This window comes from Podarcis pityusensis (assembly GCF_964106645.2).
Source record: "Podarcis pityusensis genome assembly, chromosome: 7".
Lineage (NCBI taxonomy): Eukaryota > Metazoa > Chordata > Lepidosauria > Squamata > Lacertidae > Podarcis > Podarcis pityusensis.
The window spans coordinates 1,217,814-1,243,387 of NC_138031.1; the positions used below are offsets into that span (position 1 = coordinate 1,217,814).

At 50.3% G+C, this 25,574-nt stretch overlaps 2 protein-coding genes across 2 annotated transcripts in view; one reads left to right on the forward strand and one right to left on the reverse strand.

Annotated features, from left to right (window-relative positions):
• LOC308480815 (cytochrome P450 11B, mitochondrial-like) overlaps positions 1-2,897 on the forward strand; it is a 22,500-nt gene extending 19,603 nt beyond the window's left edge. Inside the window, exon 9 of the mRNA XM_081012694.1 lies at positions 1,166-2,897. Within this exon, the coding sequence (XP_080868820.1) occupies positions 1,166-1,279 (114 nt within the window). The 3' untranslated portion in view covers positions 1,280-2,897. The remainder of the gene's footprint in view (positions 1-1,165) is intronic.
• Positions 2,579-21,049, reverse strand: LOC308480827 (TBC1 domain family member 20-like). Its single transcript, XM_081012719.1, has 8 exons — positions 20,961-21,049; positions 15,478-15,666; positions 12,660-12,740; positions 12,342-12,528; positions 10,652-10,753; positions 9,843-9,984; positions 6,417-6,601; positions 2,579-4,830 (listed from the first exon to the last, which is right to left on the reverse strand). The coding sequence occupies exons 1-8, from the start codon at positions 21,028-21,030 to the stop codon at positions 4,572-4,574; spliced, it is 1,215 nt and encodes a 404-aa protein (XP_080868845.1). The 5' UTR covers positions 21,031-21,049; the 3' UTR covers positions 2,579-4,571.
• Between the last annotated feature and the right edge of the window lie 4,525 nt (positions 21,050-25,574).

The window sequence follows — 25,574 nt, forward strand, 5'->3', positions numbered from 1 at the left end:
GGCACAAATACAAGATGGGGGACACCTGGCTTGAGAGCAGTACATGTGAAAAGGATCTAGGAGTCTTGGTTGACCACAAACTTGACATGAGCCAACAGTGTGACGCGGCAGCTAAAAAAGCCAATGCAATTCTGGGCTGCATCAATAGGAGTATAGCATCTAGATCAAGGGAAGTAATAGTGCCACTGTATTCTGCTCTGGTCAGACCTCACCTGGAGTACTGTGTCCAGTTCTGGGCACCACAGTTCAAGAAGGACATTGACAAACTGGAACGTGTCCAGAGGAGGGCAACCAAAATGGTCAAAGGCCTGGAAACGATGCCTTATGAGGAACGGCTAAGAGAGCTGGGCATGTTTAGCCTGGAGAAGAGGAGGTTAAGGGGTGATATGATAGCCATGTTCAAATATATAAAAGGATGTCACATAGAGGAGGGAGAAAGGTTGTTTTCTGCTGCTCCGGAGAAGCGGACACGGAGCAATGGATCCAAACTACAAGAAAGAAGATTCCACCTAAACATTAGGAAGAACTTCCTGACAGTAAGAGCTGTTCGACAGTGGAATTTGCTGCCCAGGAGTGTGGTGGAGTCTCCTTCTTTGGAGGTCTTTAAGCAGAGGCTTGACAACCATATGTCAGGAGTGCTCTGATGGTGTTTCCTGCTTGGCAGGGGGTTGGACTCGATGGCCCTTGTGGTCTCTTCCAACTCTATGATTCTATAATTCTATGATTCTATGACCACCACAGCCAACCACAAATGAACAACCACACCCTAGGCCAACCCCAACATCTCTCACCACCAAAGGAACACAAGTGAACAGCAGAGAACCTGCACAAGCAACGCTGACACCAAACCCCACATATAGTAAGTAAAATAGAAACATCGCCACCCGACCCCCCCATCTCTCTCTCCCCCCCTCTTTCCCCCTTTTCTTCCTAATGTCTCAACAAATGAAACCGATTTGTAAAAATGTTACATGGGGGAAAAATACGAGAGAGAGACACTGCACACTTTTGTAAATCAAGAAAATCTTTAATAAAAATAAGAAAGGTTGGTGGTCCCTGTTTTCAGGCAATGGTGAGGAGGGAAAGGGGGTCCCTTGCCACCCATTCAAGGAACACCCACCCCAGCATACCTGCAGTCTCACACGGGTCGTGCTTCTTGTTTCAGATTCTGCGTAACTTCAAGATCGATACCGTTTCCAAGGCAGACCTCAAGACCGTCTATGGCTTCATCCTCATGCCAGAGAAGCCCCCTCTGCTCACCTTCCGGCCCATCGACTAGGCACCAGCCCCCTCAGCCCCTTTCTCTCCCTCTGGACCATGGAAGGGGCCCATCACTTGGGGGCGCAGACATCCTGACACCCCTTCCTTTCTCTCTGGCCATCTTGCTGCCTTCCTTCCCTCCCCTTCGGGCTCCAACAGACATTCTTTCTGGCACCCCTCATATGATTTCATCCCAACCGTACCCCAAGGTTGGTAGAAAATTGCAGGATGCACTGAAACTCGGGAAGCTGGAGAAAGAAGCCAATAACAGGTGACCACTAGCCCAGGCCAAGCCTTGGGAGAGGTTCTGTTCTTGTAATAGCACAAGGCAGTGGGCGCTCGGGAGGCACGTTCGCAACCTGTAGCTCTGCATCTGCGCACGCGTGGGTTGCGATTTGGCGCTTCTGTGCATGCGCGACTGCTGAAACCCGGAAGTAACCCATTCCGGTACTTCTGAGCTTCAGCGGGTCCATAACCTGAAAAAACGCAACCTGAAGCATCTGTAACCCGAGGTATGACTGTAATGGCTCAATCCACTGGGATGGCGAAACAAAACAAAACAAACAAACAAACAAACAAATAAAATCCTTCCAGTAGCACCTTAGAGACCAACTAAGTTAGTAATTGGTATGAGCTTTCATGTGCAAGCACACTTCTTCAGATACACCCAAAAGCTCATACCAATAACTACGGTAACTTAGTAATAACTACGGTAACTCGATACTGGAAGGAATTTTATTTTATTTTATTTATTTTGTTTCGACTACGGCAGACCAACACGGCTACCTACCTGTAACTAGAACCATTGGGATGTGGAGCTCTTACACGATCCAAAGCAGCTTGAGTAGGAATGCAAGAAGAGCTCTGTGTTTCCCAAACTTGGGTCTCCAGGTGTTGTTGAACTACAACTCCCATCGTCCCTAGCTAGCAGGACCAGCTGTCAGGGATGATGGGGGTTGTAGTCCATAAAACAGCTGAAGACCCAAGTTTGGGGAGCCCTGCCATAGCTGGATCCTGTTCTCACAGTGGCCAGCAAGTTGTCTCTTCTGAGAAGACCACAGAAGAGGGAGCTGAGTGCAACGGAAGCCCTCTCTGGAAATTCACAGAGGAGAGGGCAAGTGATGGATTTTAGCCACCATGGCTACGCTCTTCCTCTATGGTCAGAGGCAGAAATGCTTCCAGATACCAGATGCCAGAAACTACAGGAGGCGCTCGCTGGCTTCCCGCAGGCGACTGAGAAAACTGGGCACTCTTATGCTTTTATGTTCCAAGGAAGAGAGGGGCGCAGGGATTGTTCATCAGAAACACAGGCCAACCAAAAAGTCGAAAGTATTTATTTTATAAAGCTTTCCTTTGCTTTCAGCAAAGTCTCATCGAACCCAACATAGTCTGGGTTTCCTTGTTCTCCCCTTCAAGGCAAGTCGTGTGGCTGAGCAGGGGGGTCAGCGGGAGGACCGGGACTCCCACTTAATGTGCGCCTTTCTAGTCCAGAACTGTAAAGGGAGAAACTGGACATTCAAGGGGGACAGGAGTGATCAGACCAGCACTTTGGCAGCGGGGAGGCAGTCCCATCTGGGGTCTGCTGGCAGAGAAAGGCAGGATACAAATATAAAATAAATAAATGCACACACACTCGGTTTTGACTCACATCGTCTGGTTCATTTGGCAATGGGGGGGGGGGCTGTTGTGCCTGCTGCCGCCACCCAGACGACAAAAAGGCATAGGGCAAGACAAGGCAATCCCTATTCTGTGCACAAAATCTGACTAGTAATTGACTCTGCTTCAGGCCTGGTGCCAAAACAGAGCCCTCCTCTGCAGCCCAGGGCAGCAGGCTAGCTTAGGGCAGACAGCACACAGCTCTAGCTTCTTTCCACCCCTCAGAATCTGCCGCCAGAGGCAGCTGCCTCACTCTGCCTCATGGAACAGCCGGCCCTGTATGCAAGGAGGTGCGGCCAGATTTCTTGTGCGTGAAAGTCAAGGCAGGCGGCCGGGGGCCCGAGGCGGAAAATGAGAGCCCTTGCAGAGTTCACAGGAGCCCCCATTGGACTCTCTTGAAATCCAGGCACAGAATGAAGGTGCCCACAGAGAACTCCACCTCCAAAGGCAAGCAAGAGTTCAAAGCATATTGCAGGCAGTTTGGCAGCGGATCTCTCCCTACGGTGCATTTTGGTTAAACGGCTGTGTGCCCGTGTTCCTCCACTCCCTAGTAAATAAACCACTTCTAATGGGACTCTTGGCTTTGTCTGGTCATTCAGAGGCTCTGCAAACTCTCTCCTAGTGACACCTCCCGTGTGAGCCCATCCAGTTCCACCCTGTGTTGGGTCGGCTGAAAACATTGGTAGTCTCACTGCTTAAAATTGCCATTGGGCTCTGTGTTGGTCAGAGTAAATATCCCTTTAGGTTTGGGATTTTTGCCTTGAGTCTGTATACATATACGATCAGAAGGTTGGTGACAGCATTCAAGGTTTGAGGAGCCCTCGCCTCAAGGCTCTCACGCTGTTCTCCATCTGGGGAGAGAGGGGACCCCAGAAATGTGGAGATGATAGCAGGGCTTTGCAGACTTGGCAGGCACCAAACCCCAGAGCAGAGGCAACTATTTCTTCCATGCAATTCAGATATGAACAGGAGGCTGCCTTGTTCCACGCAGGTCCATCTATAGCTCAATGGGTTGACAGCGGATCTCTGGAATTTCAAACAGGGGATCTTTCCCAGTAACCCCACCCTTCCAGGAGAACGGCAGGGACTGAAACCAATCTGCATACAAGGCGGGCACTCTAATCCCCAGCCATGCTTCTCCGCCCTGGGTCATGTGCAATTTGACCTCTGCTATGCCAACTCAAGATGCCCATCCCTGAATGTGTTGCCTGTGGCAATGCAGCGTTTGCGCAAGGAAGCCTGGAGCCTCCCTGTCAATGTTCAAAGAGAAGCCATTACTGGCGAAGGTGGAGACCCCAGCCCTCATGCAGGGAAGGGGAACGGCAATGGTGAGCCGAGGGGTTGAGCACCTGGCAGCCCCTTGGCACATGGGCAGCCTCCCCAGGTGCTGCAACACTCACAGCATCTCTGCAGGGAACTGGAGCTGTAAGCAAGTGCATGCAAGCTGGCCAGCGGTTTCCACTCACCCTTGGCTGGCGTTTTGGCTGCCCCTTGCCCTGCAGAGCATTCCAGGCAGCCAGGAGTCTTTGGATCAGAATCATAGAGTTGGGTGGCCTTTGAGTTGATCCCTTTGCTTAGGGCAGGGAACCCAGAGCTAGGGTGCCCCCAAGAGGCGGTCCTCCAGGTCCACTGGGCACGACCTCTTGTGCTCACGGTCAGAAGAGCTGCAGGAGGAACTCGGGAGCCCATTCCAGGGCGGTCTGCGTGACGGCCAGGGCCGCAGCCCCCAGCGTGGCTGAGATGCCCCAGACCGCGGCCTTCACCAAAGGGCTGTGTTCGGCTGCAGGGAGGAGTTCACCCGCTTCCTCTGCCTTGCTGGTGGTTAAGTGTTGCTGCTGCTGCTGGCGCAGGACGGCGTCTGGGCGCTGGCACGAAGCAGCCTGCTGGAAGGCTGAGAAAGTGCCAATGCTGATGCTGGGAGGGGTGGAAAAGAGAGGGGCAGAAAATGGGTCAGTTGGGGAAACAGACAAACCTCCTGGCTGTGGGATGTAATCCACTGTCTCACCAGAGTGGTGCATGCTCTAGTTATCTCTTGCTTGGACTACTGCCATGCGCTCTTAGTGGGCCTGGGAGTCATTTTGGACTTGCAGCTGTCCATGGAGGCGGAGGTCAGTTCTGTGTCCAGGGCAGCTCCATCTGCTACACAGCCTGAGACCCTACGTGCCCTCAGACTGTCTCGCTAGAGTGGTGCATGCTCTGGTTATCTCTCACTTGGACTACTGCCATGTGCTCTATGTGGGGCTACCTTTGAAGGTGACCCAGAAATTACAACTAATCCAGAATGCGGCAGCTAGACTGGTGACTGGGAGCGGCCGCCGAGACCACATAACACCGGTCTTGAAAGATCTACATTGGCTCCCAGTATGTTTCCGAGCACAATTCAAAGTGTTGGTGCTGACCTTTAAAGCCCTAAACGGCTTCGGTCCAGTATACCTGAAGGAGCGTCTCCACCCCCATCGTTCTGCCCGGACACCGAGGTCCAGCACAGAGGGCCTTCTGGCGGTTCCCTCGTTGCGAGAAGCCAAGTTACAGAGAACCAGGCAGAAGGCCTTCTTGGTAGTGGCACCCGCCTTGTTGAACGCCCTCCCACCAGATGTCAAAGAGAACAACAACTACCAGAGTTTTAGAAGACATCTGAAGGCAGCCCTGTTTAGGGAAGCTTTTAATGTTTAACAGACCACTGTATTTTAACACTTTGTTGGAAGCCGCCCAGGGTGGCTGGGGAGACCCAGCCAGATGGGCAGGGTATAAATAATAAATTATTATTATTATTATTATTATTATTATTATTATTATTATTATTATTATCATCATTATTATCATTATTATTATTATTACTGGGAGCAGTCAAGTACAACATTCCTTATTTTGCGAGAAGAGAGTGGACATTGCAAGGGAATGTTTGGTCCTGCCAGTCAAAACTTCCTGTTCCTCCTGGCCTGGAGCATCCTTCCTTGCATGGGACTAGTGGGTGGGCGTGACCTTACTTTTTGTTACTTATGAATAAGACTGTGGTGTCTTTATTCTTTTAAGAGGGATTAAAAAGGGGTCTTACCAGGAACATGTTAGGACACATTTCAATCTGGACAAGCCAGATTGAATTGCTTATTGTCTTAAGAAACTCACACAAGTTTGCAGCCAGTTTTCTGCTGTGTAAAAAGGGGGATGAAACTCTGCTAAGTAAAGGAACTTGCTAGCACAAGTTAGGAAGGATATTAATAACCAACGTATCCTCTTCTGCCTGCCTCCACATTCCCACACTGGCAGGGTGCACTCTCTAACTTTTCACCTCTGACTTCCATGGGATTCTCTGTGCATTAAAAAAAAACTTTCCAGCCATCTCCTCTCTCCCTTAGTGGCTGTGTGGAGAAGCAGGGGAGGATGGACGTTGCAAAGACAAGCAGAACAGAGCCCTGCCTCACCCCATGCATGCACACACCTCCTGGGGGAGGAACCCAGGATCCCACTGCCCCTCCTCCCAAAGTCCTGGCCCCTCTCACCTCTTCTGGAGCTGAAGAGCTGCTTGTTTGGCCAGCTGGGCGTGGGGGAGACGCTGGAAGAGCTGGTGGGCACGGGCGATGAGGGTCTCGTAAGGCAGGTCCTGAGGGATCTGGGACAGGAGCTGGTGGATGCTGGGCATGTCGCAGTCACAGGCCAGCACCTCCTCTTCGCGGAAGAGGACAATCTAGATGGGTGGGAGAGAAGGGAAGGGAGACTGAGGGGCTGGTGAGCCTAGGAAGTGTTAGGATATTCCATTCTACCTTAAGAACAGATGTGTGGAAGTGTTGCATGTCACATGTCTGTTTACACTCCAGCACAGCTTGCTGGGAACTTCCCTTTCGCTTTTGCTGTCTTGCTTTGGATACGAAGGGGATCAGACATGTTTCCTTTTGTCCTGATGTATGCTGAATAACGTATAGTTCAAGCTATGGTTTTCCCAGTAGTGATGTATGGAAGTGAGAGCTGGACCATAAAGAAGGCTGATCGCCGAAGAATGGATGCTTTTGAATTCTGGTGCTGGAGGAGACTCTTGAGAGTCCCATGGACTGCAAGAAGATCCAACCTCTCCATTCTGAAGGAAATCAGCCCTGAGTGCTCCCTGGAAGGACAGATCCTGAAGCTGAGGCTCCAGTACTTTGGCCACCTTATGAGAAGAGAAGACTCCCTGGAACAGACCCTGATGTTGGGAAAGATGGAGGGCACAAGGAGAAGGGGACAGCAGAGGACAAGATGGTGGGACAGTGTTCTCGAAGCTACCAGCATGAGTTTGACCAAACTGCAGGAGGCAGTGGAAGACAGGAGTGCCTGGCGTGCTCTGGTCCAGGGGGTCACGAAGAGGCGGACACGACTAAACGACTAAACGACGACATGCTGAATAAACTGCTTGTAAATATGCTTACACAGCCTCTCCTGCCACTTCTGCAGCGAAGCGTTTACTCTGCTGAGTAATAATAATATAATAATAATTCATTATTTATACCCCGCCCATCTGGCTGAGTTTCCCCAGCCACTCTGGGCGGCTCCCAATCAAGTATTAAAAACAATACAGCGTTAAATGTTAAAAACTTCCCTGAACAGGGCTGCCTTCAGATGTATTTTAAAGACAGGATATCTGCTTATTTCCTTCACATCTGAAGGGGAGGAAGTTCCACAGGGAGGGTGCCACTGCCAAGAAGGCCCTCTGCCTGGCTCCCTGTAACCTCACTTCTCACAATGAGGGAACTGCCAGAAGGCCCTCGGCGCTGGACCTCAGTGTCCGGGCAGAACGTGCTCTAGCTTCTGAAGCTCAGGTCCCAGATTCATGATGATCCAAGGACTGGAGTTTGCCCAGGACACTGGCTGGTGGGCTGGAGCCAGCTGGGGGCCTGCCAATTGCCCCCGTTTCCTTGGTTGCATGCCAACCGGAAGAGCATCTGCTGGGTCCGGCCGGTGGCCAGTCTCGCCCAGCATCCTGTTCTCACAGTGGCCCACTAGATGCCTGTGGAAAACCCACAAAGAGGACATGAGCACCAGAGCAACTCTCCCCTCCTGGGGTTTCCAGGAATGGGATTCAGAAGCACTGCTGCCTCCAGCCGTGGAAGCAGAGCAAGAGCCATCCTGGCCAGAAGCCATTGAAAGCCCTCTTTTCCTCCTCCATGGATTTGTCTCATCCTTTTTTAAAGCCATCCAGGTTTGTGGCCATCCCTGCCTCATATGGCAGGGAGTTCCAGAGTTTAACTATGTGCTGTGTGAATAAGCCTTTTTTAAAAAAAATCTGTCCTGAATCTTTCAACATTCAGTTGTGGGATGTAAACACAGGAGCAGTCAATGACAACATTCCTAGAGTGTACATGTTAGAACATGGGGAGGGATGTCAGTCCAGCAAGCAGGTAAACTTCCTGGGGACCGACTTCCTCTGCATGTGACCAGAGGTGGGTGTGGCCTCACCTGTGCAGGTAAATGATAAAAGCACAGGGCAGGCAGCCATTCTCTCTCTTGCCATCTCTCTTGCTCTCTGCCATCAACTTTCGAAGAAGCAGGATGCCCTCTTGGCTCTCAGCCAAGAGAGGAGAGGACTATCTTGCTATAAGATAGATTCTGAATGTATGTAACCTTTTAAAGCTGTCTGCCTTCTGGGATCCTATTGTGATACAGAACGTGAGTAAACTCTTTTATACTTTTATAAAGACTGTGTCGTGTCTTGTATTTTAAGAGGGAACAAAAGGGGAAATTACCAGAGTAATTATTATAGAGGTTCTAGCGAACCTATGCACATGTTACCGTTGCAAACTTATAAGGGGAATGTTATAAACTCTGCTGATATTTTGGGAACTTGTTAGCACAAGTTGGATTAGGATATAATCTCACAATATATCCTCTCCCGCACCCCTGAACATTCCCACATCAGTTTCACGAGATGTCCGTGAGGTCTAGTGTTATGAGAACAGGAGAAAAACTTTTATTTCTGTCCACTTCCCCATGCCAGGCATCATTTTACAAACTTCGGTCATGCTGCCTCTTAGCATCTGGAGGGCACTAGACTGGCAAAGGCTAGGTTAACAACAGGAAGATTTAAAGGAACTGTCAGGGAACTGACATCGGAGCGAGAGGCGAAGGGGAGGCTCCTAGATGATGTTGGCGAAGGACCCAGCAGCAGGGGGAGAAACAGCTCAGTAGAGGGGGAAGCAAATCAGCGCAACACCAGGGATAAAGGGGGGCAGATGGGGGAATCGGAGAGAGGGCTCCAGGACTCTTCACTGGACCTCAGTGAGGAGGGCACAGGTCCTCCACTACCCACGCCCTCCCTGCGCAGAAGACTCCCGCGCAGTGAGAGGAGGAGGAGACTGGGTGTCAAACAACTTTTATGTTGGAAGAGGTTCAAGAAACGCCCACTGACGGATTCTGCCAGTGACTGAGGCAGCCACGATGAGAAAGGGCTGTGCAGTCAGAAAGGTTTAACAAGGCAAATTAGCCTAGAGAGGCACCAGTTTACGCACGAGTAACTCATACTCATTACAGGAACTATTAGAAATGACTATCAAAAGCAGTAGAGATATGAGATGATCAGAGCCCCCCCGAACTTGAAGCATGGGAAGTCCCAATAAAATTTTTATAATTCGGCAGAATATTTGGATTATTTGACATGTATAAGTATAATTTGGAATATTTAATGTGATTTGATTGGATTGTTAAAATGGAAAACGTAATAAAAATGATTTTATAAAAAAGATTGGCAAAGGCTTTTTTTACAAGATTAAACTCTCAGGATGCTAAATTGGAGTGCTAAACTCCACTATTGACCACAGCCATGAAGACACATCCCCACTCAATAGCCGTAAGAAAGCTCTGAAAGTGGGTTGGGCACCAAAGAGAAGCCCCCCAAAGAGGAAACCTCCCTCTGCTGCGGCATAGCACCCCCTGCTCATCGTGCCTCCAGCCTGACTTACCGCAGCGGCAAAGTAAACTGCCATGAGAGGGTGGGATGCCAGGAAGAAATCATAGAGGCGAAGGATGTGCTGGAAGTTGGCGAGGACGTGGCCGTACCAGGTGATCAGCCAGCTCAGGGCGAAGATGGTCCCCACCTCAGCTCTGCAAGCAGAAGCAAAGAGAAGGAGTCACCACTAAGAAGCCCTTGGTCTCCAAATATAATGTTTTTTGATATCTGACGAAAACAAAGAAAGAAATACAATAACTTGGAACTGCGTGTGAAAAACTTGTAGAAATAATAATGCAATGAGTCTAATCAGAAGCAAATGTGTTTGGTTTGGTTTGTCTTCTTTTTCCTTTTCCTTCCCTCCTCCCCCCTTCCCCCCTCCCCTCATCCCCCCCTTCTTTTTCCTTTTTCTTTTTTGTGTGTCTCCTTTCTTGGTCTTCCTCTTTTCAATATGTTAACAATGAGTTATAGAGATAAAAGTGTAATATGAAAACTTCCGTAAGTTAAAAGTGATGTTGTGTATTTTTTCTGTTACTATTTATATATTGTTAAAATTGGTTAACTGTAATGAATTGATGTAGCAACTACTGTGGTTTTCTTCCCTTTGTCATTGTTGAATACTAAATGAAGTATTATTCAAAAAAAAGAGAAGAAGCAGCCCTTGGTCTCCATCGTTTTGGAACCTGCCCTCACACCCAAGCCCACCTACAGCTTTGCAAATACCCCCATGTTTTTTTTACCTTTCAGCCTTCCCAGCTTTTATCTGATTGCACAAAGGCCCACCCGCCCTGGAACATGGGGTGTGGGGTGGGGAGAAGGTACCTTTGCATGAAGTCATGGAGTCGAGGGCTCTCCTGCTGAAGAATAGGCATGAGGTAATTGAGGATGTGCTTGGTGCTGTCCATGGTGGGGTCCATAAAGTCCCTAGAAAGCAAAAGATGAGGAGGTGAAATCGGTCGTGATCAAATGGGCACAAGATATAGGTCATAATATACAATTGGGAAAAGCTGTGGAAACCAGATTTAAAATTCACAGATTGCTCTCTTCTGAAAGAAAATTACATGAAAATGATGTCTAGATGGTATATAACACCAGCACAGATTGCAAAAATGTATAAAACTGGGTCAAACACATGTTGTAAAGAAAAGGAAGGGACTTTTTATCATATGTGGTGGGAATGCAGAGAAATTTTAAAATACTGGGAAATGACATATAATGAGCTGAAGAAGATGTTCAAAATAGCATTTATAATAAAAACCAGAGGCTTTTCTGTTAAGGATTATAGGACAAGACCTGCCAAGGAAAAGAAAGAATTTATCTATGTATGCAACAACAGCAGCAAGAGTCTTGATTGCACAAGGATGGAAGAATGAGGAAACCCCGACAAAAGAACAGCAGCAAGAGAAATTAATGAACTATTCAGAACTGGCGAAACTGACACGCAAACTACGAGACAAGGACAAGTGTGACTTTAAAGAAGAATGGGAACCTTTTATAAATTATTTTAAAAGACAACAAAATGAATTGGACTCCTTGGCAGGTTTTGAATGAACATACACAAATTTATTGAGGCTTAATATAGTAGACAGATAATATAAGGATGTATACAGTTTTATAATACGCAGAAGTTAAAATTGGTAGAGAAATCAGAGAGAGGAGCTGAGGGAAGTTGTAGGGGGGAGGGAGGGAGGGTCTGTTGGGGAGGAGGAGGGAAAAAATGGGGGGGGGGAATAATGAAGATGATTTGTTTGAATAATTTGTTATGTGAAAATTGTTAATAAAAATAACTTTAAAAAACAACAACATAAAGTCCCTAGAAAGAACATGGAAGCTGGGGAGGGCCATGTTCAATGCTGCCACTTTCAACAAAAGGTGCATTTTCCTCCTCCTCCTCCTCCTCTACCATCACCACCACTTCTTCCCTGCGCCCAGTCCAGGTGACGTACCTGTGATGGCCTGGGAATCTGATTCAGAGGCTGAACCTGAGGAATCCCAGCCTGCACAGGACCAGCTGAGCCGGGGCTGGGGCTTGAGCCTGAAGGGCCTGCCCCTGTGCCGGATCCTCAGGAGCAGACACCAGACGTATCCACTCTGGCTCCGGAGGTGATGGAGGACCCGTTGCCTGCACGTGAAGGTGAGGCTGCCTCTGGGTCCAGTAACCCTCCAGCCTCTCCTGAGCTGCAGAGGCTCACGGCAGAGAGGCGGAGGGAACTAAGTTCTCTCAGGAGGAGTGCTCGCCTCCAGGACAGGAAAGGCAAGTCACCTGTGGGCCGGGACCGCCCTAGGCCTCAGAGGAGACAAAGGCCAGTCAGCCCAGAACCAGGTTGCGGGAGCAACATCGCTGGAAGCCTGTTCCTGCCAGCACCCTGACCTGCTCTTCTGAAGTTCCTGACCATGCCCGGCACCTTGCCTTGGACCCCGCTTCACCCTTGACAGACAGCCTCCAGACCCTCGACCTAGGACCGGACTCAGACCACACCACACGGTAACCCCCCCGGGACCAGCGCAGTACCTGAGATGAAGCGTCGAGAGCCTCTCCAGCAGAGCAACGGCCATGCGCTCGCCAGAGACCAGCAGCAGGGTCACAGCAATGTCGTGGTAGCCCTGGTAGTAGTGCAGCTCAGAGTGGGTCTTCAGCACGTGCAGGATGATATCGGTCAACTGCTCCTGGAGGGCCTGACGCTGCTCCTCATGCATGCCTGCGCAGGGATCAGGGGTGGGTGGCAGGTGGCAAACACAGCCCATCCCCCTCCTTGTTGCCACGGGCATCTCCTCCACGGCTGCACCCCTTCACCCCTCCCCTTCCTCCCCTGCAAGAGACCCGTCTCACCTGGAGGAAAGCGGCGAACGGAACGGCGCACATCCAGGAGGACCTGGTGGCAATCTTTGTGGTTCTGGCGCACTTCCCGACCTGGGGGAGAAGCGATGAAACGGGATGTGGGTGGGGTGGCTCAGCCATGAGTGCCCACCACCAGGCAGGAGGCAGCATGCTCTACAAGACCTCTTCGCGCGTCACGCCAACTTTCATCCCCTGCCCCCATTTTCAGCTGCGCCAGATGAAGAAGCGCCTTGGTTTGCCACAAAAGGGCTGGCAAAAAACAAAACAAAAAAGCCAACAGCCCACACATGCACAACGTCCCAGCATGCCCTGCACCAAGATGTCCTTAACACAGGTGCCCAGAGGTTCTCAAAGACTCCACCCCATGATGGCAGTGGGCACACTGGCAAGGGCCCCTGAGAGTGGCCACGGGGACCATGAATCCTCTTCCTACCTCAGCTACTGCTAGGGCTGCGGTATAAGTAATAAAACAACAACAATAAATAATAAGCAGAGTCAGGCAGAGAAGCAAAGTATTTCTTCAATAAAACGGCATACAATTCGGCAGCCTTTCCTGACAGGATCTGCCCCTATGGAGCAGTTGCCAAGCCTGGAGGTCTTCTACCCGCTCTCCGTCTCCATCTCCTCAGCCTTTCTACAGTAGGAAAGGCAGGCTCCCTCCATTCTTCTGCAGCCCCCTCCCTCCCTCCTCTGCCTCAGTTTCTGAGTCTGAACTGCTCTCTGCAGCCGGCTCTCCTGCCTCACAAAAGCCTGTTGCTCCTTCAGCATCTAACCTTTCCTCTCCCCACTCCTCCCTCCGATCTCTCCTTGGTCTCCCACCACCAATCCCCGGGCTCTGAGCCTTCCTCCTCTGAGGTTTCCCTTGGGGGTCCCCCAGCTGGTGCCTCCTACCACTCCTGGTCATCCAGCCAGTCCCTAACAGCTACCAAGAGGAGACCAGGTTTGGATGGCACATCCAAAAAGAACCGTGCAAGGAGTTCCACAGTGGACGTTCACATAACTTCAACTGTGCCTGCAAACCAAGCCACGCTGGGTCTAGAAAAAAAAATGAAAGCCAAGGTATGGATTGTGTGAACAGGGCTTTTCCTTCATCCAATCCAGGGCATGTCAGTGTTAGTTTCTGTTTGCCACTGAGCAGCTGCTTTTGGAGTCACAGGACTCTGTTTACATTCCAGGGATTCCAGGCTATTGGAAGTCTCACGGGAGAAGGGAGACGGGATGTGACGTTAGTGGGTTTCCTGTTTCCTTTGTTCCTTTGCTAAGTTGCTCTCTGCTTTCACAGAGAGAGGATGTGTTTTTTGTCTGCGTAGTTAGGATAATAAAACTCTTTGCAATGTAGCCCAAACCTCTCGCCTCTTTCCTGTGCTGGAAACTCTGCTGAATGGAACGTGCCTTGCAGCCTTATCAAAGGCTCAGGTCGTTAAACACGTCGGGAGGCGATTCCGAAGGACTCGGGGGAAGAAAATGTGCTTTATCAGCTTGGCCAAGCGGAGATCCCAACAGTCAGAACACTGAATGACAAGATCTTCAGCACCTCTGATAACACTGTTTGGGAACAGGATATTATGCCCTAATTGACTGCTTCTGAAAACAGCCTGTTGTGTCCTTAGCATGCGCCACAGCAACGTGCCTTGAATCAGACTCTGCCCACCTTGTGCCTTCCAGGTGTTATGGACAACTCCCATCATCCATACTGCCTGGGTGCGGGATGTAACACAAGCAGTCAAGTTCAACACTTCCTGTTTGCCCAGAGTGGACACACGGGGGATGATACTCCAGCCAGGAGGACTTCCTGTCACAGCTGGTCTGGAGCATCCTTCCCCTGCGTGTGACCAGGTAGATTGGCATGACCCCGGGAGACCCCATAAAAGGGCCAGTTACGCAGCCATCTCCCTCTTTGATGCCATGATCTCTTGATGTCTTTTGCTGTCTGCTGGTTCTCAGCCAGCAGCACATGGGCTCATATCCCTACATGGGGTGAACCCACTCTCATTTCTGTAACTACAAACTAAAAGCCTGCCTTCAGGGAACCTACTGTGAACTGAATGGAAGTAAACTTCTTATCATTATTTCAAAGAGAAGACTGCTGTGTCTTTATTCTTTTTAAGAGGAAACAAAGGAGATGTACCAGGAACAAACCCAACCTGGACAGGCGAGATTGGATTGCTTAACTGAAGAGATTCAAACAAATCTACCAACACACCCTGGCCAGCACTTTCTGGAGCTCCTGCCCTCGGGCAGGAGCTACAGAAGCACAATTAGTGGCACCAACAGGGTAAAGAACAGCTTCTATCTGGGGGCTGTTAGGCTGCTGAATGAAAAAATAACAACAGGGCAACTGACTTTCGGGTTTGGTGTGCGTGCGTCAGTAAACAAAGGGAATTAAGACAGAGAGGTGAGTGGGGGGTGCTTGTGTAATCTCACTGTAGACAAGTTGTACAAGTGACAATAAAGTATTTCAATATACTGTGGAATGTACTCTGCTATTGACTCACTAGCGTGAGTGACAGAGGATAATATTTATTCAATATATCCTCTCCTACTACCCACAACATTCCCACACTGGACATGCTGTGAAATGGCATTGTAAAAACTGGAACATGCTGGCCTACATAGGCAAATGCAGCCCACGGGGTTTGACCACGGCTGGGATTTCACAGCTTTGGGCATTCCAGAAGAAACCCGGGAGGTTTCTCTAGGCCTCGACGGGCACCCAGGCACTGCTGGGGAGCTGCACCCAGTCCAACGAGACACACATCGTGCCAGCCTTTTCAAGAACTCTCCTCCTCTCCTGTCCTGGATGCCATACCTGGCTTGGGCGGCAGGCTATACACGTTCACGCCCAGCAGTTTGGGCCACACCTTCCGGCGGATCTCGTCCGTGAGGAGCCCGCCCTGGCTCAGCGCCGCCGCCCGGAGACTCTCGACATCGACGGGGTCTCTGGTCAGGGCCTGATGGATCAGCAGTCGCTTCTGCTTCTTCTGCAACCCAGGCGGCTCTGCGGAAAGGAGGGGGAGAATGACAGGGGTGGGTGCCAAAGGCTGTGGCAAAGGCCTTGGCGCCCGCACCCTGCCCAGGCTGGATGGATCCCCTTTGGAGGGTGGTCTGGTGCTGCCCAGGGCAAACGCCAGGGAGGAGCAGCCTGTGCCAAGGACCATCGGGCAGAGCAATGCCCTCTAGGGACATGGCAGCCAAGACTCCTCCACTTGGCACAGGTAGGCATTGGCTCCCAGTACGTTTCCGGGCACAATTCAAAGTGTTGGTGCTGACCTTGAAAGCCCTAAACGGCCTCAGCCCAGTATACCTGAAGAAGCGTCTCCATCCACACCATCCAGCCCAGACACTGAGGTCCAGCGCCGAGGGCCTTCTGGTGGTTCCCTCATTGCGAGAAGCTAAGTTACGGGGAACCAGGCAGAGGGCCTTCTCGGGAGTGGCGCCTGCCCTGTGAACACCCTCCCTTCAGATGTGAAGGAAATAAGCAGCTATCTTATTTTTAAAAGACATCTGAAGGCAGCCCTGTTTAGGGAAGCTTTTAATATTTAATGCTGTATTGTTTTTAACACTCTATTGGAAGCCGCCCAGAGTGGCCGGGGAAACTCAGCCAGATGGGTGGGGTATAAATAATAAATTATTGTTATTATAAAAGGAGAAGAGAAGACTCCCTGGAAAAGACCCTGATGTTGGGAAAGATGGAGGGCACAAGGAGAAGGGGACAACAGAGGACGAGATGGTTGGACAGTGTTCTTGAAGCTACCAGCATGAGTTTGACCAAACTGTGGGAGGCAGTGGAAGACAGGAGGGCCTGGCATGCTCTGGTCCAGGGGGTCACGAAGAGTCGACACCACTAACCAACATTATTACTATTACTATTACTATTATTATAGGCCCTTCAAGGAAACAGGGGCAGAAGCAGCTTGGATTGCTGCTACTTGATGTTATGCAGCGTTGCTTAATTGTTTAAAAACCCACGTGCCACCTGGTATATGCCAAGGAGAAAGCCCGTGTCCGCAGGGATTTTCCAAGGCCAAAAAGAAGCCATTGAAACGCCTCTGGTCCCAGGAACCTGTATGAACCCTAGAATGTGGGACGATTGGGTGAATATTTTTATCTGGGTTGACTCAGCCGTTGCTAGGAGATGCTTGGGAAGAGCAGCCCCAGAGAGCCAGGGGAGGCCTGGCTGAGATGAGATGGCAGGGTCTCTCCCTGGGCTCAGCTGAGAGGCCTGAAACTTTTGGCTCCTCCCCTCTTGAACCGTTTCCATTCCAGCTTGTCATTACAAGAACTCTGCAACTAAGAACTAATTCACGGGGTTGCTTTTTTTCCTCCTCCCTACCAACGCCTTTTCCTTTCGTGTCGTGTCTTCAGCCGGCACTGTCTCATTACGGATGTTTGCAAGCTGTTCCTTTTTCAGGCCAAAAACTACATTTATTTATTAGATTTATTAGATTTATATGCCGCCCTTCATCGTGAGATCTCAGGGTGGTTCACAGAATGAAAAACAGATGAATCTCAATGCTAAATGCGTGCAACACTTCTTAAAAATAGAAGTAACGCTTTGAAAAAAGAAACGCAAGTTAGAAACCATGAAAACCTACTTTGGCAGCTGCAGGAATGCTTTCAAATATGCCCAATTTAATTCAGGTAGAATGGATTATTTGGTGTCAGATTCAAGTGGGAGCCCAGATGAACCACTAAATCTCCTGTTTTCTGCTCAGCAGAGGCTGCCCCATCCATCTCTGCCTGCTAACACGAGCTCCGAGGCCTGAATGTCAAGACCATGACCCCCCCCATGTGTTATGGGTGCCAAGGGACACCCCCTCCACTGCATCAAGGGACTTCAAAGGGGAAGAGGCCTCAGGCCATTTCACACAGCCGATAGACGATGGAACTCCCTCCCACAGGAGCGAGTGAGGAAGGAGAGAAATTCCTGCCCAGTTCAAAGCTTCGAATCCTAGGCAATCTTCCAGGCATGGCAGAGCAGAGTTAAACTGTGGAACTCACTCCCACCGGAGGCAGTGATGCCACCAGCCTAGATGGCTTTAAAAGGGCATTGGACACATTCATGAGGGAACAGAGGGCTATTGGTGGCTCTTAGCCAGGATGGCCACACTCGGCCTCTACAGTTGGAGGCGGCCATGAATCATAGTTGCTGGAAACTACAGGAGGCAAGAGAGCTCTTGTGCTCAAATTCTGCTCACAGGTTTCCCACAGGTCACTGTGAGAACAGGATGCTGGACCTAGTGGACCCCCTCATCTTTCTTTTCTTTTCTTAAATAAGACTCATCTTACTTTCTTAAAAAAGGTAAAGGGACCCCTGACCATTAGGTCCAGTCGTGACCGACTCTGGGGTTGCGGCGCATCATCTCACTGGATGATACCCAGCTCTACCTCTCTTTCAAATCAGAACCAGTGAAGGCGGTGACGGTCCTGTGTGAGTGTCTGGAGGCGGTTGGAGGATGGATGGCGGCAAACAGATTGAGATTGAATCCTGACAAGACAGAAGTACTGTTTCTGGGGGACAGGAGGCGGGCAGGTGTGGGGGATTCCCTGGTCCTGAATGGGGTAACCGTGCCCCTGAAGGACCAGGTGCGCAGCCTGGGAGTCATTTTGGACTCACAGCTGTCCATGGAGGCACAGGTTAAATCCGTGTCCAGGGCAGCTGTGTACCAGCTCCATCTGGTACGTAGGCTGAGACCCTATCTGCCCGCGGACTGCCTTGCCAGAGTGGTGCATGCTCTGGTTATCTCCCGCTTGGACTACTGCAATGCGCTCTACGTGGGGCTACCTTTGAAGGTGACCCGGAAACTACAACTAATCCAGAATGCAGCAGCCAGACTGGTGACTGGGAACGGCCGCCGAGACCATATAACACCGATCTTGAAAGACCTACATTGGCTCCCAGTACGTTTCCGAGCACAATTCAAAGTGTTGGTGCTGACCTTTAAAGCCCTAAACGGCCTCGGTCCAGTATACCTGAAGGAGCGTCTCCACCTCCATCGTTCTACCCGGACACTGAGGTCCAGCACCGAGGGTCTTCTGGTGGTTCCCTCACTGCAAGAAGCCAAGTTACAGGGAACCAGGCAGAGGGCCTTCTCGGTAGTGGCGCCCTCCCTGTGGAACGCCCTCCCACCAGATGTCAAAGAGAACAACAACTACCAGACTTTTAGAAGACATCTGAAGGCAGCCCTGTTTAGGGAAGCTTTTAATGTTTGATGTATCATTGTATTTTAATATTCTTTTGGAAGCCGCCCAGAGTGGCTGGGGAAACCCAGCCAGATGGGCGGGGTATAAATAATAAATTATTATTATTATTATTATTATTATTATTATTATTATTACTGGCCGAGGGAGCTGGCGTACAGCTTCTGGGTCATGTGACCAGCATGACTAAGCCGCTTCTGGCGAACCAGAGCAGCGCACGGAAACGCCGTTTAACTTCCCGCCAGAGCAGTACCTATTTATCTACATGCACTTTGACGTGCTTTTGAACTGCTGGGTTGGCAGGAGCAGGGACCGAGCAACAGGAGCTCACCCTGTCACGGGGATTAGAACCACCGACCTTCTGGTCAGCAAGCCCTAGGCTCCGTGGTTTAACAAACAGCTCCACCCGCATCCCTCTTACTTTCTTATCCTTACTTAATTAGGACGCTGACTAGGAGATCCTCAGCCCGTGATGGTCCCTAGCCTCCCTCAGAGAGTTGTTGTGAAGATCTGCGGCTGGGGAAGAAGGAACATTGCGCCCTTAACTCCTAGGAGGAAGGGCGAGATGACAAAATAATGGGATCAGCAAAAATCTTGCCTTTGGGAGCAAGCGTAACAGCCCAGAGCCCACCAACTGAGCTCTGCCTACTGAGCACGCAGGATTCTGTGCTTCTGAATATTTGCTAATGGCCACTTAAATCCCAATAAATTTCCCAAATAAAGTGCCATATGGGAGTGACTAGCCTCCCTTTGCTGAGGACTAGCCACTTGTCATTCTGCTTATTGCATAACTCTAAGCCTCCTTCCTGGAGTTATCTGGGTCAAAGGATTCAGCAGTTGCAGCATCCGCTGCCTGCATCCCTCTGCTGGGCGCAACAGGGAACAACTGGGCAAGATGGAGCTCCAAGCCTGCTGTCGCATGTGGGGGGGATCAGGGGGGTCAGGCATGCAGAAGGCCCCTTGCTCCCAAGGCACCTCTCTCCAGGGAGGGATGGGGAAGACTCTGCTGCCCAGGGTGGCCTAGATGGAAGCCGAGGGCCCGGCGCTCAGCAAAAGACAGCTTCCTACATTGCAGCGGGCTGGACTGGATGACCCTTGGGGGTCCCTTCCGGGCCGGCTGTCCTTTGTCAACACTGTTTTTTGTGTTGAATATATGCTATATGATAGGGACGCGGGTGGCGCTGTGGGTTAAACCACAGAGCCTAGGACTTGCCGATCAGAAGGTCGGTGGTTCGAATCCCTACGACAGGGTGAGCTCCCATTGCTCAGTCCCTGCTCCTGCCAACCTAGCAGTTCGAAAGCACATCAAGTGCAAGTAGATAAATAGGTACAGCTCCGGCGGAAAGGTAAATGGCGTTTCTGTGCGCTGCTCTGGTTCACCAGAAGTGGCTTACTCATGCTGGCCACATGATCCAGAAGCTGTACGCCAACTCCCTCGGCCAGTAAAGCGAGATGAGCGCCGCAACCCCAGAGTCGGCCACAACTGGACCTAATGGTCAGGGGTCCCTTTACCTTTTATATACTACAGTGGTACCTCGGGTTAAGAACTTAATTTGTTCTGGAGGTCCATTCTTAACCTGAAACTGTCCTTAACCTGAGGTACCACTTTAGCTAATGGGGCCTCCTGCTGCCGCTGCGCCGATTTCTGTTCTCATCCTGAAGCAAAGTTCTTAACCTGAAGTACTATTTCTGGGTTAGTGGAACCTGTAACCTGAAGCGTCTGTAACCCGAGGTACCACTGTATATGGTAATTGATGGACCTAATCCAAAGCCATTTGCCACTATTGCTGTATGTATGTATTGTTTTATTTGTTTTTTTTATCTGATATTTTGGGAAGGTACATCCAGGGGTCCCCCCCCCTTTTTAATTTTTTGGGGGGCCCCCAAGAGAGTGGGGCCCTAAGCTAGAGCTTGTTGAGCTCAGAGGTCAATCCGGCGCTGCCCTAGAGCCTCCCCCGGGGCTCCCTCCTTGCAGCCGAGCTCCTTCCTCCGTGCCCGGCAGCCCATCCCGGGCAGCTCCGGGGGTGGCAGCGGCTCCCCAGCTGTGCCCGGGCTGCAGCGGCTCACCGGGCCCCCGTGCGCCCCTCTCACCTCCTCCTGCCGGGGCTCCTCCTCCGCTGCCGCCCCCGGGACTCCGCCGCCGCCGCCGCCGCCCGCTCATCGCCCCGTCCGCCCGCTTGCCTGCCACCCGGTGCCCAGCTGGCAGCAGGAATCCCCGCCTCCCGCCGCTCCCATTGGCGCGACGGCCGGCGCTCGGAGGCCCCATTGGACGCCCGCCCCGTCCATCTCCCCGGTGGGCGGGGAGAGGCGCTTCTCCGCGCAAAGCCTCTCGGGACTGGTAGTTCTTTGCGGGCAAGGTGCCCGGGCGCCCCCTGGCGAGGGAGAAGGCGGCCGGGCGGGGAACCCCGGGATGGATCTGGGGCCACTGCAGCAGCGGAGCCTCCAAGGGCCCTCTTGGCCAGGGACAGTCCCGGTTTCTGATTGCATCCCGGAATAATAGTAATAATAATAGTAGTAGTAGTAATAATAATAATAATAATAATAATAAATGTCCCGCTTTTCCTTCGGTCGTCCCTGTTTGCACCGGAGGAATGTTGGAGGGGATGCCCTCCAAAGGCAGCCCTGCAGAGGGAGGGTTTGTGAAATGTTTTATGATGTTTTTAGATATGTTGGAAGCAGCCCAGACTGGCTGGGGAAACCCAATCAGATACTCGGGGTATAAACAGGAAGATGGTAATAATATTAATAATACTAATATCATCCCATTGAGGGAATAGCACCTAGACTAAGATTACCAGATTTTTTTCAACGAATCCGGGGACACTTTTCAACTTCAATGGATTTTGTATGGGAACTTTGTAAATCTGGGGACTGTCCCCGGGAAACGGGGACGTCTGGTAACCTTAACCTAGACACTGATGATGCCAGGGTTGTAGGGGCAGTTGCAAACCAGCCAGATGGGCAGGATATAACAACAACAACAACGAGATATGGCCTTTCCTTCTCCTCCTCCTCCTCCTTCTCCTCCTCCTTCTTGTTTTATTCAGGACGTCTCTATTTTCATCAGAGAAATGTTGGAGGGTATGTTGCATCAAGCCAGGCGGTGACCAGTCACCCACCCTAAACCATCACAGCTGGTCCAGGCTGCCACTACCAGTTCCAGGCAACCGCAGGATGGAAGAGGTGCTTGCAAGCATCTCCTACACTTGTGAATACCAGAACTAAAATATTCAGTGATGTATTTCTAAGTAAACATGCGCACAGTCAGCCTTCTTTGGAAGAAGAGTTTGGATTTGATATCCTGCTTTATCACTACCCGAAGGAGTCTCAAAGCGGCTAACATTCTCCTTTCCCTTCCTCTGTGAGGTGAGTGGGGCTGAGAGACTTCAGAGAAGTGTGACTGGCCCAAGGTCACCCAGCAGCTGCAGGTGGAGGAGCAGGGAAGCGAACCCAGTTCACCAGATTACAAGTCTACCGCTCTGAACCACTACACCACACTGGCTATTATGTGACCCTCAAATAATCCTGGTTATCGCTACCTTGTGTATGTGCATCGAAATCATGTCTTAATGTAAGAAGACAGGGAAAGGCAAGTTGTTGTTGAGTCGTTTAGTCGTGTCCGCCTCTTCGTGACCCCTGGACAAGAGCACGCCAGGCACTCCTGTCTTCCACTGCCTCCCGCAGTTTGGTCAAACTCATGCTGGTAGCTTCGAGAACACTGTCCCACCATCTCGCCCTCTGTCGTCCCCTTCTCCTCTTTGTCCATGGAGTTTTCTTGTCAGGGATACTGGAGTGGCTTGCCGGTTCCTGCTCCAGGTGGATCATGTTTGGTCAAAACTCTCCACTATGACCTGTCCATCTTGGGTGGCCCTGCACAGCAGAGCTCATAGCTTCTCTGAGTTATTCAAGCCCCTTCACCACGGCAAGGCAGTTAGTTGTGTTTGATCTTAATTGGCATAATTCCCCTTTAAGGACATGACGTTGAGATGGACACCCGCATTCACCTGCTTCCCCCACCTCTCCAGTTATTTTTTTGTGTATATAATTGTTATTAAAGATTCTCTTGGTGTACATAAGTACGTGCATTGTCTCTTTTTTCAGGTCATGGTCTAATTTGCCTCACCCAGGTCACAAGCCTCTTCCCGCAAATTGACTCTTGAGCAACGATCACCATTCCTCAAAAGTTCAGATGCACTCAGCTTCTTGAAAACTTGCCTGTTTTATCTGCTTGTGGATTCCCCCCCCCACAACACCAGATCCCAGCCATTCTCATTTCCTCCCCCCCCCCCAACTACGTGGTGACAAAGAATTTTTTTGAGTTTGCATTCATGCAGAAAATTAAGACACAGTTAGTTGTCCTTCCTTTCCTTCTTTGCAACGCACTCAGCTTCCTCACTGGAGCTGGGGAGAGGAAACTGAACTATTTCTTCATGGGTTTCGTTAAGGCAGCAGGGCCCCCACTCCTCTGGGGCAAGGCTCCTGTGCCTTTAAGGCTACTATTGGCCTATGCACACATACTTGGGAGTAAGTCTGCAATCTTAATCCCACTTACCTGGGAGTAAGCCCCATAGAACCCAATAGGACTTACTTCTGAGTAGACATAGGCTTGTGTCTTTAGACCCATTGAACCGAATAAGACTGAATGAGGTTGAATCCTGACAAGACAGAAGTACAGTTTTTGGGGGACAGGAGGTGGGCAGGTGTGGGGGACTCCCTGGTCCTGAATGGGGTAACTGTGCCCCTGAAGGACTAGGTGCGCAGCCTGGGAGTCATTTTGGACTCACAGCTGTCCATGGAGGCACAGGTCAAATCTGTGTCCAGGGCAGCTCCATCTGGGACGCAGGCTGAGACCCTCCCTGCCCTCAGACTGTCTCGCTAGAGTGGTGCATGCTCTGGTTATCTCTCGCTTGGACTACTGCAATGCGCTCTATGTGGGGCTACCTTTGAAGGTGACCCGGAAACTACAACTAATCCAGAATGCGGCAGCTAGACTGGTGACTGAGGGCGGCTGCCGAGACCACATAACATTGGTCTTGAAAGACCTACATTGGCTCCCAGTACGTTTCCAAGGACAATTCAAAGTGTTGGTGCTGACCTTCAAAGCCCTAAACGGCCTCGGTCCAGTATACAGTGGTGCCTCGCAAGACAAAATTAATCCGTTCCGCGAGTCTCTTCGTCTTGCGGTTTTTTCGTCTTGCGAAGCACGGCTATTAGCGGCTATTAGCGGCTTAGCGGCTATTAACGGCTTAGCGGCTTAGCGGCTATTAACGGCTTAGCGGCTTTAAGAAAAAGGAAACAAACTCGCAAGAACTTGCAAGACGTTTCGTCTTGCGAAGCAAGCCCATAGGGAAATTCGTCTTGCGGAACGACTCAAAAAACGCAAAACCCTCTCGTCTAGCGAGCTTTTCGTCTTGCGAGGCATTCGTCTTGCGGGGCACCACTGTACCTGAAGGTGTTGATTTAAAGCAGAGTCCCGTGCCCAGCGGAAGGATGAGGAGTACGTGCTGCATACTCTTGGTTGCTTTATTTATAGTTCAAAGCTGGTATATTACAGAAAGACATCTTGCCTCTGCCGGAGCAGAAATGCATCCTCTCTCCTCGACAGCTCGGAGAGAATCACGCAGTGAAACTGCAAAGAACAGTGAAAAACAGGAAACCAGTGTACGTCACATCCAGTCTCCCTTTCCCGTGAGAAACTCCAACAGTACAGACTGTGGAATGTAAACACCTGTCTCGTGACAAGCCCTTTCGCTGCACAGTGAAGGAAAGCAGAAACCAACATCCTCCCCCTTTCTGTGAACATCACTGGGCAGCGTATTCGTACAATATCAGTACAAACCCAACTTCTGCACATAGGTACAGTGTTGATCCCTCGATACAATCTTGGACAATACATCAGCAGGAATTTCATTACCTGGCATATAGGACACCGTTACGAATCCCTTCTGAATACATTCCCTAGCATGCTGCAACTTTAATTGCAAGTGCTTCGTGCTTTGCTTACAACCTTCAGACTTCAGCAAAGCCAAACATGCTTTGTTGTCCTGGTAAACCTGGATTGGACATTTGACAGGAATTTTCATATCTTTGCACAATTGTACTAACCATTCACAATCCTTAAGTGAATACGATAGTGCATTCAGTTCGGCTTCACAAGTACTTAAACTAACTGTTGTTTGCTTCTTGCATGACCAATCAAACAGACCTTGACTGTACATGTAGCAAACTCCAGACGTACTTTCCCTGTCTGTAGTGTCACTTCCAAAACTTGCATCTGCAAATATCTCAAGACCACCAGACTTCTGATTGTTAAATCTCAGTCTGTAATGCATAGTGCCTTTCAAATACCGCGCTATGCGTTTCAGAGCTTTCCAATCCTTGACACTAGGATTGTTGACTTGTCTGCTTAGCAAATTACAGCTAACAGCAATGTCTGGTCTTGAACATCTGGCAATGAAGTTTAGCTTGCCTAGCACACTTCTGTACAGTGTAGTGTCAGAAAATGCTTCTTCAGTGTCATCTACCTGATAACCTGTTGTCATCGGTGTGTCTACAGGGTTAGCATCCATCAGATTTAGTTTGCTTAACACATCAGCAATTTTCCGTGACTGGTGTACTAGAATGTTACCATCTTGACCTCTCTCTATTTCCAGAGATAGGTAGTTGTTTACCTCACCAAGATCTTTCATGTCAAAGTGCTCTTTC